The 14,684-nt window shown below is 35.5% G+C and overlaps 3 protein-coding genes across 16 annotated transcripts in view; 2 read left to right on the plus strand and 1 right to left on the minus strand.

The window, feature by feature from the left end:
* Positions 1-245: 245 nt before the first annotated feature.
* mrps34 (mitochondrial ribosomal protein S34) lies at positions 246-3,961 on the plus strand. The gene is made up of 4 exons (XM_016570871.1): positions 246-341; positions 1,504-1,826; positions 1,977-2,019; positions 3,267-3,961. The coding sequence occupies exons 2-4, from the start codon at positions 1,509-1,511 to the stop codon at positions 3,566-3,568; spliced, it is 663 nt and encodes a 220-aa protein (XP_016426357.1). The 5' UTR covers positions 246-341; positions 1,504-1,508; the 3' UTR covers positions 3,569-3,961.
* A 1,794-nt stretch (positions 3,962-5,755) lies between these two features.
* Positions 5,756-9,287, plus strand: nme3 (NME/NM23 nucleoside diphosphate kinase 3). Of its 3 annotated transcripts, XR_001641588.1 has the most exons (6): positions 5,756-5,894; positions 7,757-7,887; positions 7,970-8,071; positions 8,192-8,304; positions 8,611-8,839; positions 8,958-9,287. XR_001641588.1 is itself a non-coding variant. In XM_016570883.1 (5 exons), exons 1-5 carry the CDS (start codon positions 5,777-5,779, stop codon positions 8,726-8,728), a joined length of 582 nt encoding a protein of 193 aa, XP_016426369.1. In that variant the 5' UTR covers positions 5,756-5,776; the 3' UTR covers positions 8,729-9,287. The 3 variants fall into 3 exon arrangements, 2 of the variants coding, with proteins under 2 accessions (XP_016426369.1, XP_016426381.1); XM_016570883.1 differs by having other exon boundaries at positions 8,611-9,287; XM_016570895.1 differs by lacking the exon at positions 5,756-5,894 and adding an exon at positions 6,430-6,561 and having other exon boundaries at positions 8,611-9,287.
* A 535-nt stretch (positions 9,288-9,822) lies between these two features.
* mapk8ip3 (mitogen-activated protein kinase 8 interacting protein 3) overlaps positions 9,823-14,684 on the minus strand; it is a 32,860-nt gene continuing 27,998 nt past the window's right edge. For 11 of the 12 annotated variants that reach the window (XM_016570778.1, XM_016570784.1, XM_016570770.1 and 8 more), the window contains 9 exons: positions 13,950-14,030; positions 13,617-13,684; positions 13,342-13,490; positions 13,086-13,257; positions 12,599-12,712; positions 12,072-12,110; positions 11,183-11,344; positions 10,943-11,089; positions 9,823-10,858 (listed from right to left, as the gene is read on the minus strand). In XM_016570778.1, coding sequence (XP_016426264.1) covers positions 10,740-10,858; positions 10,943-11,089; positions 11,183-11,344; positions 12,072-12,110; positions 12,599-12,712; positions 13,086-13,257; positions 13,342-13,490; positions 13,617-13,684; positions 13,950-14,030 — 1,051 coding nt within the window. In that variant the 3' untranslated portion in view covers positions 9,823-10,739. The remainder of the gene's footprint in view (positions 10,859-10,942; positions 11,090-11,182; positions 11,345-12,071; positions 12,111-12,598; positions 12,713-13,085; positions 13,258-13,341; positions 13,491-13,616; positions 13,685-13,949; positions 14,031-14,684) is intronic. The other variant, XM_016570796.1, reaches the window with a different exon arrangement.

Below are 14,684 nucleotides of genomic sequence, written 5' to 3' on the forward strand. Positions count from 1 at the left end.
AATTCACGTGATGTGTGTACTGCTAGGCATCTTTGGTTTCCTCTTTTTGTGTAGCCTAATTTGGATGGACAATGTGTGCCTTTTTATTGTCTGAGTCCTTATCAAAATTTGCTAAAAGTTGTCAAATAAATGTTTAAAATTGCTAAATTTGTTGCTAGGTGCTTTTGGAATAAAAAGTTGCTAGGGTAGTCTGAAAAGTTGCTAAATTTAGCAACAAAATTGCTAAGTTGGCAACACTGGAGCGCTCGCGCTGAGCGGAACCGGAATACGCACGCGGACCTGTTTCACTGACGAACAGCAGAAGGCGTGACGTATTTGTGGAGGTCAAGTCAAACAGACAGGTGAGATAACTGTCATTGACAGAAAAAGGCTGTGAAATGCACGCTTATTTTTTATTTATTTAATTTGCTATTCTTCTGCCGACTTTGGCTGAAGTGGTTTGTTTCCATGTGTATAATATCTAATATCCTATGATTCAACGGGCTGTAACACGTGGAGCATGTGTGCGCAAGACTGCAGCTGATTGTTTAGCTGCTCCGTTAAATGTAGTGACTGGTCAGATGTCTCTATGTGATATATTTACGTTTATATTAGCATACGTCCACAATATTGGCAAGATATGCACATAACGCTGCGTGTGTTATACGCATTAGATCAATGAAGTCAGCTATAGCTGTCAATCGCATGTCTTTTTTACAGTCTATGGTCTTTATATAACCTTGATCATACTGATTTGATATGATCTTGAGTTTCCTTTTAAATATGACTTGAAAACCCATATCGTAATGTGTAATTTGAAAGTAGACTTATAATTACTGATCATTTGAAATTCATTCAAATTCAGGTGAGATTTGAGGTCTTCAAGTGTTTTTGTGCAAAATACATACATGTCCATGTAACAGTGTATCATGCTTTTAATCGTATTTTTCATATAATACTTCATATAATATCGTATTTGTATATAACAATAGACTTAGCAACCATTTAAGACTTTTTTTTCAGTTTATTATAATTCTGTGTGAGTTCCCAGGCCTTTATACGCAGTGTAATCCTAAAGTCAAGTAATAATGCTTTTAATTTTGTATTTGCATTTTTTTTTTTTTTTTTTTTTTTTTTTCAAATTGTATTATCATCAGCATAACAATTTGAGTGAAAAATTTAACTGAAAACATTCTATGAATTTCATAATGTTTTTGATAGTTTACCCAAAACTGAAAATTGTAAACTTAACTCACCCTCAAGTCTTCCAACCCTGTATGAGTTTATTTCTTCTTTCTTCACAAAAGAAGATATTTTGAAGAATGTGGGTAATTAAACAGTTGCTGGTAGCCATTGACTTCCAATAGTATGTAAAAAAAAAAATGCTCATTGACTGCCGTCAACTGTTTACAAGGTTTGTAAGGTGAGTGTATGATGACGGGACATTTTTTTGTGAAATCTGATGTTTTGTTATATTTATGTCCATATTTTACTTTTTTTGTAATTTTTTTATCGGTCATCCAGGCAGCATGGTAAAGAAAAAGCGTCTGAGGCTTATAGCCGAGATGGCACGGAAGATCCGGGCCTACCGGGAGCTGAAGAATCGACCCCAGGACTCTCAGCGCTATGCGCTAGACTACGACACCATGACACGACCCTTCACTGGCAAAAAGCTGCCAGTGTTGGCTTGGAAAGATGTGCGGCAAGAAACACGCCTCTTTTTGTTACTGGCTGGCATGCGCATGTTTGGTGTGGGTCGACTCTTTACACGCAAGTCATGGCTGGACGAGCATACAGAGCCATGCTACTGGAAAATAACAAAAGTCAAGGTGGATTATACAGCAGAGGTACGTTCTGCCTGTATTTGTGTGGTTTTTGTCTTCTGCATTGTCAGTCTAGCTGTGATTATTTTAACCCATGCAACAACATAAATAATTGTGCAAATGATTATGTTTGAGTGTGTGTGTGAATTCAAACACTGATGTTTTCTTCTTTAGAACATGGATCATGGGAAAGCATGGGGCGTTCTAACATTTAAAGGTAAAAAAAAAAAAAACCTTCTCTTAGGGCTGGGCGATATAACAAAAAAATGTATCAATGATATAATATTTCATATCGTTCGGTATCGATAATTATTGACTTTTTTTATAACATTTTTTAAAACAAAAGAGCAATAGAAAAAATGTTTTAATTTAACCACTGTATTTTTAAATTAACCCAATTTATTGAGACAACAAATATTTTTGTTTTAACAATCAAACACAAAAATAAAAATTAAACAAATATCTCATTTCTAATGTTTTATATCCAGATTAAATGGGTCTTAAGGAAACTTTTGTCTTGTCTCCCGAGGCCACAGGAGGGCGCAATGAGCAAAATAATGCAGCGCATTTAAATTGTCAACGCAAGGAAGTAACTCTATTAAAAAACGTGCATTACGTCTAAATTAACTCATAAAAATCAAATATAATTTCGTAAATTGCATAAACAATTATGAACAAAACAGCATCATGTATTTATGCATTACATTTTATCGCCCAGGCCTACCTTCTCTGTGAACAACTAACTAATCCACAAACATAAATAATGCCACTTATTTTTAATAAAAGGTAGTTCCTTAAAAAAAATGTCTTTCCTCTTTTGTTCTGCCGTATCACTTCTACACTAGCTATGCAGTATTTTGGTGTTGTGGCACTGCTATATATAGATTTTTTGTAAGGAAACTAAATTAAGCGAGAATGCATTGAATCGATGAAAAGTGACAAAGACTATTATAACGTTATAAAAGAGTTCGATTTCAAATAAATGTTATTCTTTTGAACTTTTTATTCATCACAGAATCCTGAACTTTTTTATCACGGATTCTACAAAAATATTAAGCAGCACAACTGTTTTTAGCAATAATAATAAGAAATGTTTCTTGAGCACCAAATGGACATATTAGAATAATTTCTGAAGGTGCAAGACTGGTGCAATGACTGCTCAAAATTCAGCTTTGCCATCACAGTAATAAATTACAGTAAACAATCATTTTAAATTGTAATAATATTTCACAATATTACTGTTTTTAATGTATTCTTGATCAAATAAATGCAGCTTTGGTAAGAATGAGACTTTCTTTCTTCTTTTTTTTTTTAAATGAGCAAAAAATTTACCGACCACAAACTTGAACGGTAATGAATGAATGACAAGATTTTATATTTTCAGTAGAATTATACAAAGTAAACAAATATAGCAAATAAATACAGCAACCTTACTGTGACACATTGTTTGGATGTGTGTTTCAGGTAAAGAGGAGCCTAGAGAGCGTGAAGTGGATAAGGTGATGTACCATGACTGGCGACTGGTGCCCAAACATGAAGAAGAGGTCTTCAAACGCTGTGAACCTGTCCCTGAGCCTCCTGTGCGTTACGCGAGATACCCGCCTCTCCTGCGTGCGATGATCCTGGCCCAGCAAGCCAAGCAGCTAGGTGTGGATGCCAGCACTGTCCCAGAGCCCACTCTCCCATTGAAACGAGATGCCCTGCTCAATTATGAGTACTTCAGGAATCAGGGTGAGAAGAAGAAACAGGAGGGTACACCTGTCTGATGCTCCGGTCCACTTCAGAGGGGTTAAGGTCATAGCGAGGAGATCTGAGTTCTATTGCAGTGGTCTTGATAGGAACTGCTTCTTTTGTTCCTAATTTTATAGGCACTGCTGGCTGGTTAAAGTCTAGTTTGTGTTTTAATGCTGTATTTTGGTAAAACAAAATATAGCCTTACATTTTCATCTATCTTCCTGGGATCATGTGGCTAATGATGGCGGGGGAAGAAGGAGATCTGTTTGGACATATGACCAAACCCAAAAGGATAATCCTCTGTGGAAAGACTCAGTTTTTTTGTCGTCAAGTTAATATCTGTGTGATATTCTTTACAGTATGTGAGCTAAATATGAAGTTGTATGCATTATTTTCAGATAAAGAATAAAAATGGGTCAAGTGAATTTGGTCTAAATTTGAAAATGAGTTGTCTTGCAATTATGCCTAATGTCAAATTTTAATTCTAAAAATAATCTCAGTCATTAAAATTAAGTGAAAATCACAATTGAGAATAATTGGGCAAAAACTATGTTTTTAACCTTTACCATGCATATTTAAACCAGGTATCCCATATATATATATATATATATATATATATATATATTTAAAAAGCATTTAAGTATTCAAATCTTAGATGTTTATTATGATCCTTCTATTAGCTATTGAAACCCACAATATTTAAAATATTAGAAAGCTTAATAATTTTTTTAATTTTCTCCATTGTTGTTTTTAAAAGTATCTTTTTTTTATTCTTTTAAAAAGTACAGTTCAAAAAAATGTTTATTTGATATTTTCTTTGTAAATTATGAAACTTAATGTAAAAAAAAATGTGTCCCGGATTTTTCATGTCACTAACGAGACGGTGTATGTTTTAGTCCATTGGCCGAGACTGATTTGAACTAAACCCATAAATTTATGATCAGGAAATATTCCTGTGTCCCCCTCTCTCATACCTATAAGGTGTGAGTAGATAGGTCCCATCATTTTGAGGTAAATGTGTTCAAAACTCTGAAAAGTCTGTGTGTAACTTTAAGGAACGTTACTACAGAACACCTTTTTTCTGCAATTAAGCACACTTTTTTGGGAGTTATTCCATAACATTTAGTTTTTATATGTATACCACTGTTCAGAACTGTGCTAGCTAATCATGTGTTGATTAGCATCTTTGAGCTAGGTTCAAAAGTATCTAAAATTGTCACTACAGAAACATATTGTTTCGGTAGTGACAAAAGGAAACGCATAATCCTCATATTTTGGGGGAAATAAACAATTTTAGTAGAGTTGTGCAATTTTTTTTGTATTTTAGTATGTTTTATTAGTCTTTGTATGTGAGTTAAAATTCTGTAATGTGATGCGGTCGCTACCAAAGCATTACCGTCACTACCGAAAATGTGCTGTCACTACCGCTGTCACTGTCAAAAATAAAGTATACGGAATTATCAGCTAAGATGTTTTGATAGTTTTTGGTTCAGTGTATTTTCAAACTAATGAATCCTTAACTTTGAAATCAGTATGATCAACTTTTTGCCTGTTACAAAGAAAAATTCAAATCTCATATATCACACTTGAAATATTGTAAAAAATTTAATTATTGATTCACCTCTGAAAATGTTTTAATAAAATAGATGTAAGCAAAATCTTAATAGGTCAATATAACCCTTCTAATTAAATTATTATTACTGTGTTTTGGTAGTGACAAATTTGGGGAGCGGACAAATATTCCAAAACTTGACAAAAAAAGACAAAACATTTTTCAATGTGTTTCCAACTCGGACTTTGGATCAATTTCTGTAGTGTGTGTGTATATATATATATATATTTTTTATTTTTTTATTTTATTTATATATTTCAAGCAACAAAGCATCTCACTAAAACTGATATATAAATAATGCTATTTAAACTTATATTACTATTACATAATATATATATATATTTTTTTTATTTTTTTATTTTATTTATTTATTTTTTTTATTCTTCCTTGCTTTTAATTTTATTTTTATTTTCTGCACAGTTTGTTGATATATGAAGGGTGTTTTTTGATTTCGACTTTTTTGTGATTATTTTTCCCCCCTGGAGTAATGTTTCTTTTTTCCCCTCAATGTGTACATTAATCGAAGAATTATATGCATACGGGGTGTTTTCAAGATGTTGCCTAACTAGTGCGGACCATAGACTGTATAAAAACGGGTGCGGACATGCAAAATAAGACACGCACGCGCATGTCACCTAGCGCCACTCCCTCTCTCTCTCCCGAAACTCTTGAGAGGCAGCCGCCGCTTTGGACTGCAAAGATGATCATACTTTGCTTAACGATATTTGCGAACATTTTCAAGACTGGTAAGTAGCGCCTTAGGTGAAATTTAGCCGTTCGTATGCTGATTCAGTTTCAAGTGACGGAGCGACTCGAGCGGTCCTCATGTCTGCGTCTCAGTTTACTTCATCTCGCGAGTTATTGTTTGCTAGCCTGATGCACAAGTTACGGCGCTACGTGTGTACGCCCAAACGGCCACGTTTTAGGCGAGACTGTACTGTGTTTCAGAGCTAAAGCATACGAAGTTACCGCAACATGCATTAACGTTACAATGCAAAGCATTTCGCTTTAACACATGCGGCCCATTCACGTCATTCATCTCCCTAAGTAGGTTACCACCTAGAAATGTGTCTTGGGTCCCAGTCTGCGCTGCTAACGAATAACATTTTGTGATTGTTCCCAGCCCTGAATATACATAACCTTAAAAATGATAATAATAATATTTAGAAAACAGGTAATAGAACGCGTTCTCTCAGACTCTGTTCTTAGCTAGATCCTATTAATAGTGCCGTTTGCGTTGCTCTGATTGGTTCTTGAGTGTTTTCCTGCGCAGTGCTCACCCGTGATTGGTCAGTTGGTGTGCTGCACCGCGCGAGACTGCTGCACACATAATAATGGGCTCTAAAAGGTCGTTGTCTGACACAAAAGAGCTCGCGGATTTAGCGGCAAAACACGCCAGGATCATTGAATCAGGTATGCAGAAGAGCACCTGCTATTACAAAGACACCTCAAGCCACTTCAATGCACACGATATTGCATTGACCTCGAATAGAACAAGATCGCGCTGGTGTTATATCGACTACTTTTGTATGGGTTTTATAGAAGTGTAATCATATTTATCTTTATGTAAATATAAATAATATATTTGATTTAGAACATGCGTTCTGATTGCGTCGGTTATTTTTGCGACTTATGCAGACAGGTGGCGAGCACTAAGAGGTTTATTCCTTTGGTATTAATAGGGCATATGCTGTTTTCAAATAATGTGTACATTTATTTTGACATTTTTCATTTTTTTTATATACCATATTATAATATATCTGTTAGGCGTTTTATTGGGGATTATGTACAGTCAGTCAAAATAAACTTTGTAACACTGAATGGGTTTTAAGCGAATAGTTTCGCTAAAGTGTCTCGCTTATTACTCGAATACTTATGTGACCCTGGACCATAAAACCAGTCATAAGTAACACTGGTATATTTGTAGCAAATACACTGCCTGGGTCAAAATTATCGAGTTTTCTTTGATGCCAAAAATCATTAGGATGTTAAGTAAAGACCACGTTCCATGAAAATATTTTGTAAATTTCCTACCGTATATATATCAAAACTTTATTTTTGATTAGTAATATGCATTGCTAAGAACTTCATTTGGACAACTTTAAAGGCGATTTTCTCAACATTTAGATTATTATATATATATCAAAACTTTATTTTTGATTAGTAATATGCATTGCTAAGAACTTCATTTGGACAACTTTAAAGGCGATTTTCTCACATATTATATTTTTTTTTTGCACCTCAGATTCCAGATTTTCAAATAGTTGTATCTCGGCCAAATATATATATATATAAAATATTCAAGTTTAAATTGGACCGCAAGAACAGTTATGAAAGAAACGGTAATTAATAATAAATGTAAATGCCGTGACTGACCAATCAGAATGAACTGTGTAATAAATTTGAAAACCACTGATACTAAATTCTACAAATCAAATGTGTTTTTATGTGATATGTGTAATAAATTAGAATACCACACATAATAACTTGTACCAATCAGATCTGGGTTTTTTTTTATTTCTGTGTACTAAAGTTCTTCTGTACACAAACAAGCAATGTCTTTGAGAGTCAGTCAAGAGGACAGTTTAATCTCAGACATTGATTGCAGGATGGACCGGCACAAACGAGCGCACGTTCATCGCAGTGAAGCCAGACGGAGTTCAGCGCAGGCTGCTCGGTGAAATCATCCGCCGCTTCGAGCGCAAGGGTTTCAAACTGGTCGGCATGAAGCTCCTGCAGGTGAGAGCACTGCAGCATCTTTCACATTATATTTACTTGGAGAATATATCATTGGCATTAATGTATTCATTTACGCCTGTAGGCATCAGAGGAGGAACTCAGACAACACTACAGGGACCTGAGGGAGAAGCCTTTCTACAGCGGCTTGGTCAAATACATGAGCTCTGGACCCATTGTTGCAATGGTAAGGAGAACAGACCCTCCAAAATATGAGTTCTGCATTTATGCTGCTATGATTTTTGCATCTTAAGACTTGTAATGGCATGTCATACTTATGTGTGTCTATCTGTATGTCTTTATCAAGGTATGGCAAGGGCTGGATGTGGTAAAGACTGCCAGAAAGATGCTTGGAGAGACAAACCCAGCAGACTCTCTCCCAGGCACTATCAGAGGAGACTATTGTGTTGAAGTGGGCAGGTTAGTTTGTGTGTTTTAAACAATAGATAGATAGATAGATTGTTAAAAGTTGTAAATTTAAAAAAAAGTTGATTGAAGAAAATACTATTTCAGTCTTTCTGCTTTAAAATTTCATGTTAAATTCAATGTTTTTTGTAATTATTTGTGAAATTATTAGCAGTAGTAAGTTGTTTCAAAGTAAATATTTCCTCATGGTATATAGATTTGAAGTATTATTCATTGACACGACTGCGTTGCATGAATTTATCTATAACTGTATTTACATGAATGCTTGTTAAATTGTTTTTTTTCCCCCATGTTGTGCAGGAATGTGATTCATGGCAGTGATTCAGTTGAAAGTGCTCAGAGAGAGATTTCACTGTGGTTCAAGCATCACGAGTTGTTCTGCTGGGAAGAGTGCAATGAGCGCTGGATCTATGCTTGAAACCCATCATATAACACTCACGCAGTCTTCATTCAATACAGCTTCTGCAGCTTCATCTGCTCCTTACAAGCCATAAAGTGACCAAAACAATAAAAAGGAAAAGCTAGCTAGGTATGTTGACAGAGTAACCTGCATCTGTTTGAATTCCCTGAAATCCAGTTATTGGTCAAGCTATCTGGAATGTAATGGTTTTCTTACTGCTTTCTTTGCAAATGTTTAATCTTCACAGATATTCACTTCATTACTAATCTTTAGTAGGTTGGTAAGTCATGCACTACTTTTATTTGAGGTGTTTACATCCACTTGAAAGATGTTGTTTACATTTTTACATCCAACTTTTGATATGGAAATGCTTCTTGTCATCTTGATGCACTCTGTAAAATACATGTATTAATCATGACTCAAAAGGAAAGCAATAATGAATGATAAAGAGCCAGCATGCTCTCAAAAAAACTGACTTGAATATCCCAGCAATGCTTTGTCTTACTCTAGTGCTTGGAACTCAGCTGACCAAAGGGCGCCTTACTTTACAAATAAATTATTCCTTTGTTCATTTGTCTTTGTATGTATTATTTTGTGTAAACTATACAAAAGTTTGGGTTTGCTAAGATTTTTAAATGTTAGAAAAAAGTATGTCTCATAGCGTATTAAGGCTGCATTTAGTTGATCAAATACAGTCAAAATAGTAACATCTTAAAATCTTTTTAATATATTATAGAAATACATTTATTCCAGTGATTTCAAAGCTGAAATCAGCAGTCATGATCCTTCAGAAATCATTCTAATATGTTGATTTAATGTGAAAATCTTTTTTTTTTTCAGGATTCTTTGATAAATAGAGTTCAAAAGAAGGGTTTATTTGAAATAGAAATCTTTTGTAGCATTACTAGTGTATTTTAGTTTAGCTCAGCATTGATCAATGCATTTTTGAATAAAGCTATTATTTTCCTTCAAAGAAAAAAAAATAATGGTGTATTTTCCACTAAAATATTTTTAAAATGTGTATAAAGTATTGCTCTACCTACTAATTCAAAGAAAATACTATGAAGACTTGACAGCATTTCAACAAATTATGGCACTGAAGGCAGAAGTATTCAGCACATAAACATGTTTATTTCTTAATACTTAACCACGCAGAGAACACAGAGTGATGATTTACATACAATGCGAATGGGACATCCATCTCTTTCAAACCTCGTCCAATCGAAGGCTTCGGTTTAGCTGTTAACCTCATTCTTAATCCCAGAGGGAAGTTAGTAGAGCTAGTCAGCACACATCTCACTGAGAATGGAAAATGGATAGCTGCAAATGGTTGAAGGGATTTTGAGCTGTTTAAATCAGTTTTGTTAAATATTCTTTTACATAAGTACTTAATAATGAGTTGAAATAGCATTGGGACGTTTGGGTTGTGCTACATTGCCAACAAATCCTGACAAATCATCAAATATTCACTCTTATTTCTCTCTGCAGTCCATGCTGCAATCCAGTATTTACATATTGAGGTCTCTTTTGCGTTTTCCCTCTTGTATTCCATTACACATCTAGAAAAATGATTCCTCTCATCTCTGAAGTCACTTGAGTTCATGGCAAATTCCTGTCGTTCAGTGAGCTGTGTGCTGACGGACTGTAAATATAAAGGTCAGGGTATTTGGCAAAAATGGGTAGTTCTTTCAGGAACGTAGTTTGGTACTTGTTTAAGCTGTTTATATTTCATCTGAAATTGCCATTCAGTCATAAGATGCAGGAGGTTCTTGAACTTTGTGTGTTTTTTTGTTGGGAAGGGAACGTTACAAGGTAGATTGAAGGATCGTACAGCTAGTTATAATTGAGGGTAGGAAAATACAGGCAAACTGGGTCAATATAAGACTTTAAAGGGGTAGTTACAAGGCCGTGGTAGTTACATAGCTTAGGTACAGTATTCGGGGCGTAGTTACAGAAAGGATTCATACTTCATCTTTGGGGGCGGACTTATAGGGCGGAAAGGGGGGCAGGCAGGAGGTGTCTGTTCATGTCACTCCGGACCATAAGACACCTGCCACACGATGATATGACTCCTCTCTGCTTTAGACAACGCTGGCTTCATCTGAGGAGCTTCACCATCTGCTTCCTCTGTCTCATCTTCACCGTCACCTGAGAAAGATAATGAGGAAATGCTATTAATGGTTATATATGACCAAACAAACATGCTCATTTAGTGTGTTAGTTGTTTCTCACCGATACGGAAGTCGATATAACCCTCTCCTCCACTCAGCACCAGCACGTTCTGAACACTCTGTGCTTCTGTGTCTGTCGGGGCTGAGGACCCCTGAGACTCTGACGGACTGTCTAACACGCTACCATTCAGGGTGGCCAACACATCGCCTGAAAACGACAGATGAGATGCATGCATGTCACTGTAAGAAAATTTTTTTGAATATATATATATATTCTCAAATATTTAAAATTGACACTAACCTGGCACTGACACGAAGAATTTGACGGCATCTCTGTGTCCATGAAAACAGAGTTGAGCCTGTGCCATAGAGCAGTATGGTATGAAGCTACTCTTCTCAGAGTTACTGTCATCTGCATATACATGGATCACGCCCCCCGACGACGTGGGCGACACCTTATTGGCTGCAAGGGAACACAAGCCGCCAATCAGAAAGCGTAACAACCAATTACAGAAACTCACAGGGACTACAAATGCTTAAATAAACAAATCTGCTGTTATAAACAGATCAAAGCATGCAAAAATATCCACAGATATTCATAGACACACAAAAAACGTGAAAAAAATTAAACATAATTAACATGATGATTGTAATGCACAGAGGGATGATTCATTCATAATTAAAACATTCTAAAACCACTGACAGAAATATTCTACTGAACAATGGAGTGAATGAAAGAAGACTGAAGTGTTTACTTTTTTAGTTTGTTGAAAAAATAACTGACTTTATTATATTACTGATTTTTAGTTTTCCTGATAAATATGTACTGTATATGTGGATTTATATTAAGTCTTCTGTTCCAGATGTATACCACATTATATTTTCCTTAGTTTTACTTATTTAAATTCTTTCTGTTACCATGTCACATATGTATGTACCAAGAGCTGCTGAAAATCCATATATATTTATATGACTCTTCATTCCACTCTATAAAATAACACTGAAAAGAACTAAACAAAATAATGAGGATAGAAGGACAGAGATAATTCATTCATGACCAAAACATGCAAAAAACACTTAAAAAACACATTTATTAATCAATGAAACGTAAATGAAAGAAGACCATGGAGTACCCAAAATAAGTGTGATGGGACATGATAATAATGACAGCTGTAATGCTCCACACTTACCCCTCAGTCCGAGGAGCTGCCCTCGATGAAGCACTACGGCTACAGGAAGGAGGAAGTGGGAAGGGGAACAAGGCAGGACAAGAGAGCAACACCCATGAAACAAAGTGAAAGAGGGTAGTGGAATAATAGAGAAAAAGGAAGAGAAAAGCTAGGAAGGAGACGACAAGAGGAGGCACAGGGTTTGTTGGGTAATTAATGGATTGAGGACGTTGACCTAGCGGTTAATGATCTGGGATGATGACATTAAAGTTTGCAGGTTAATCCCAGGGTGGTGGCAATGAACTGAAGGATGGTGAGATTCAAGCCTCTTAACTAGCTTAACCGGCAAGACTTCCTTTGTCAGCCAGCTTCAGAATGAGCAAGAGCAAGAGCAAGTTGGCTGACTACCAAAAGTATCAGTAACAAGCATAAACCAATGACAGAGAATTGTTTTGGCTGATCAGTGAAGGGAAAGGGAAATGGTTCAGATGATCAAGGACCTTGTTAACATTAAAGCATGTGTACATACAAACACCACTTAGACGTACTTTCAGTCAGAGGGATTGAGATGACAACGCCATTTCCAGTCCCCACCCACAATCGGTTTCCTCCAATCAGCAGCGCAGTTATCCTGACAAAAGAGAAGCCCAACTTTCCTGTACCTGTCAATCACAGACAACATAGAACGTAAAACATTTATATTGCGACTTCTGATCTTCGATAAATATTAGGCAAAATTATTCCATCAATAAATAGAACAATGAACAATAAATTACTAATATGTTTACATTTTAAAAATCTTATTTTAATACACTTAAAATAGTTTTTAGTGTACATTTTCTGTTAAATTGCTAAATAAATAAGAATAAAAAAATAAATAAATTGCTAAAATAAAACAAAATATAAAATAAAAGTACAATTTTGCAAAGAGGAGGCAATTAAGTACACATATAATCTTACTTCTAAACGAATCTCTACACAGAGCTCTATAAATCAGAAGTGTTAAAGTAAGAGCAACAAAGTGAGAAGCGCTACCCAGCATCTTGCTGACGTAAGGCTCGATATCCACATCTTGCAGATGCTGATGTGTGAGAGCGTGGTACAAGCGGAGCGTAGAATCCAAGCGGATTGAAACCCAGACACCATCACCAATCCATGCCAGCTGCCTCACCTGGCTCTCCTTGCGTGGGTGAGCGTCAAATGATTTCTATATGAAGGAGAGAGAAACATAACATGAAGTCCCAAGACAAAGATTATAATGAGGACATCACATTCACTATCTGAGACTGGCCTCAATCTGCATGCTCTTGGGCTGGATCACGTGGATCTTGTTCTTGTTGCCACACCAGACTTTGTCATGAACCACAGCCATGCATCGGATGGAGTGGTGGGGTCTTCCCAGATCCATTAGGTGATAGTTAGATAGATCCCATTGCCCATCTGTGTTTACATTTCACATTTGTTATTATAAAATGCATGAACGAAAAATATTTATACCAAAACAGTTTTGACAAATAACTCTTTTCCTTTTTCTCATAGGTTTAACATTAGGAAGATGAAGCAAACCTTCAGCTCTGTGGAAGATTGCAAGAGTTCCATCAGCTAATGCAACCAAAACTCTCCCCTTCACATGTCTGAACCACAAAGAGACAAAGTAGGAAATTATTGGTATTGCGTCTTCAGTCTTTTTATACAGTATATACATTACCATTCTAAAGTGTGCAGTAAGATTTTTTTTCCTGAAATATATTTTTATACTTCTATTGGGCAAGGATGCATTAAATTGATCAAATGTGACAGTAAAGACTTTTACTACTAAGAGACTTCTCTCAAAAACATTAAAAACCGACCCCAAACATTTGAACGGTAGTGTACATACTTCATTAGGATTCTACTTACACCAAACTCAGTACAGAGTCTTTGAGTTTGATTGAATGGAGGCATTTCTTCCAGTTGGACACTGCAGAGTGGACATAAAGCCTGTGGACAGAGTTTACAGAGAGTATTTTACATGGTGCATAGAATATTTGAGATTAGGGGTGGGTGATTTGACCAAGATATCACGATATGAGTAATTTTATTTCACAGTAACGGTTTATATCACGATATAGTTCTTTTTGCTTTAAATAGGATCTGTATGATATCAAAAATTTTTATAGCATAAAAATTTCAGAATTCTTGTCACCAGTGTCAATATCACAAAAAGCTAAAACTAATATTAGCCTAAAAAAAAAAAGACAAAACTCAAGCTCACTGAAGACAAGTAAACAGTCAGTGATTAAATAAGAATAAGAAACTAATTACAAGCAATAGGACAAAAAAGTACAGTAGAACAAATAAATAAGAAGTGCTGCATACACTCTATAAAGTAATCAAATGTCTAAAAACACTGAATATTCTTCACTGTGTAAATTAAATATATATTTCTTCTTATTAAAGTTACAAAAGTGATTTAGTAAAGAGCAATGAGAGATTTTCTCTCTTTTGTTGTTTGATTAAAGGGGTGGTTCACTGGCTTTTTTCTAGGCTTGACTGTGTTTATGGGGTGCAGTCTAACATGTGTTAATGCTTCGTTTTTTAAAAAACGCATTATTTTTCACATAATTTACCTTTATTCCACACCGCTCTGTCCCT

This window comes from Sinocyclocheilus rhinocerous, unplaced genomic scaffold, assembly GCF_001515625.1.
Source record: "Sinocyclocheilus rhinocerous isolate Xijiao unplaced genomic scaffold, SAMN03320098_v1.1 scaffold1063, whole genome shotgun sequence".
Classification (NCBI taxonomy): Eukaryota; Metazoa; Chordata; class Actinopteri; order Cypriniformes; family Cyprinidae; genus Sinocyclocheilus; species Sinocyclocheilus rhinocerous.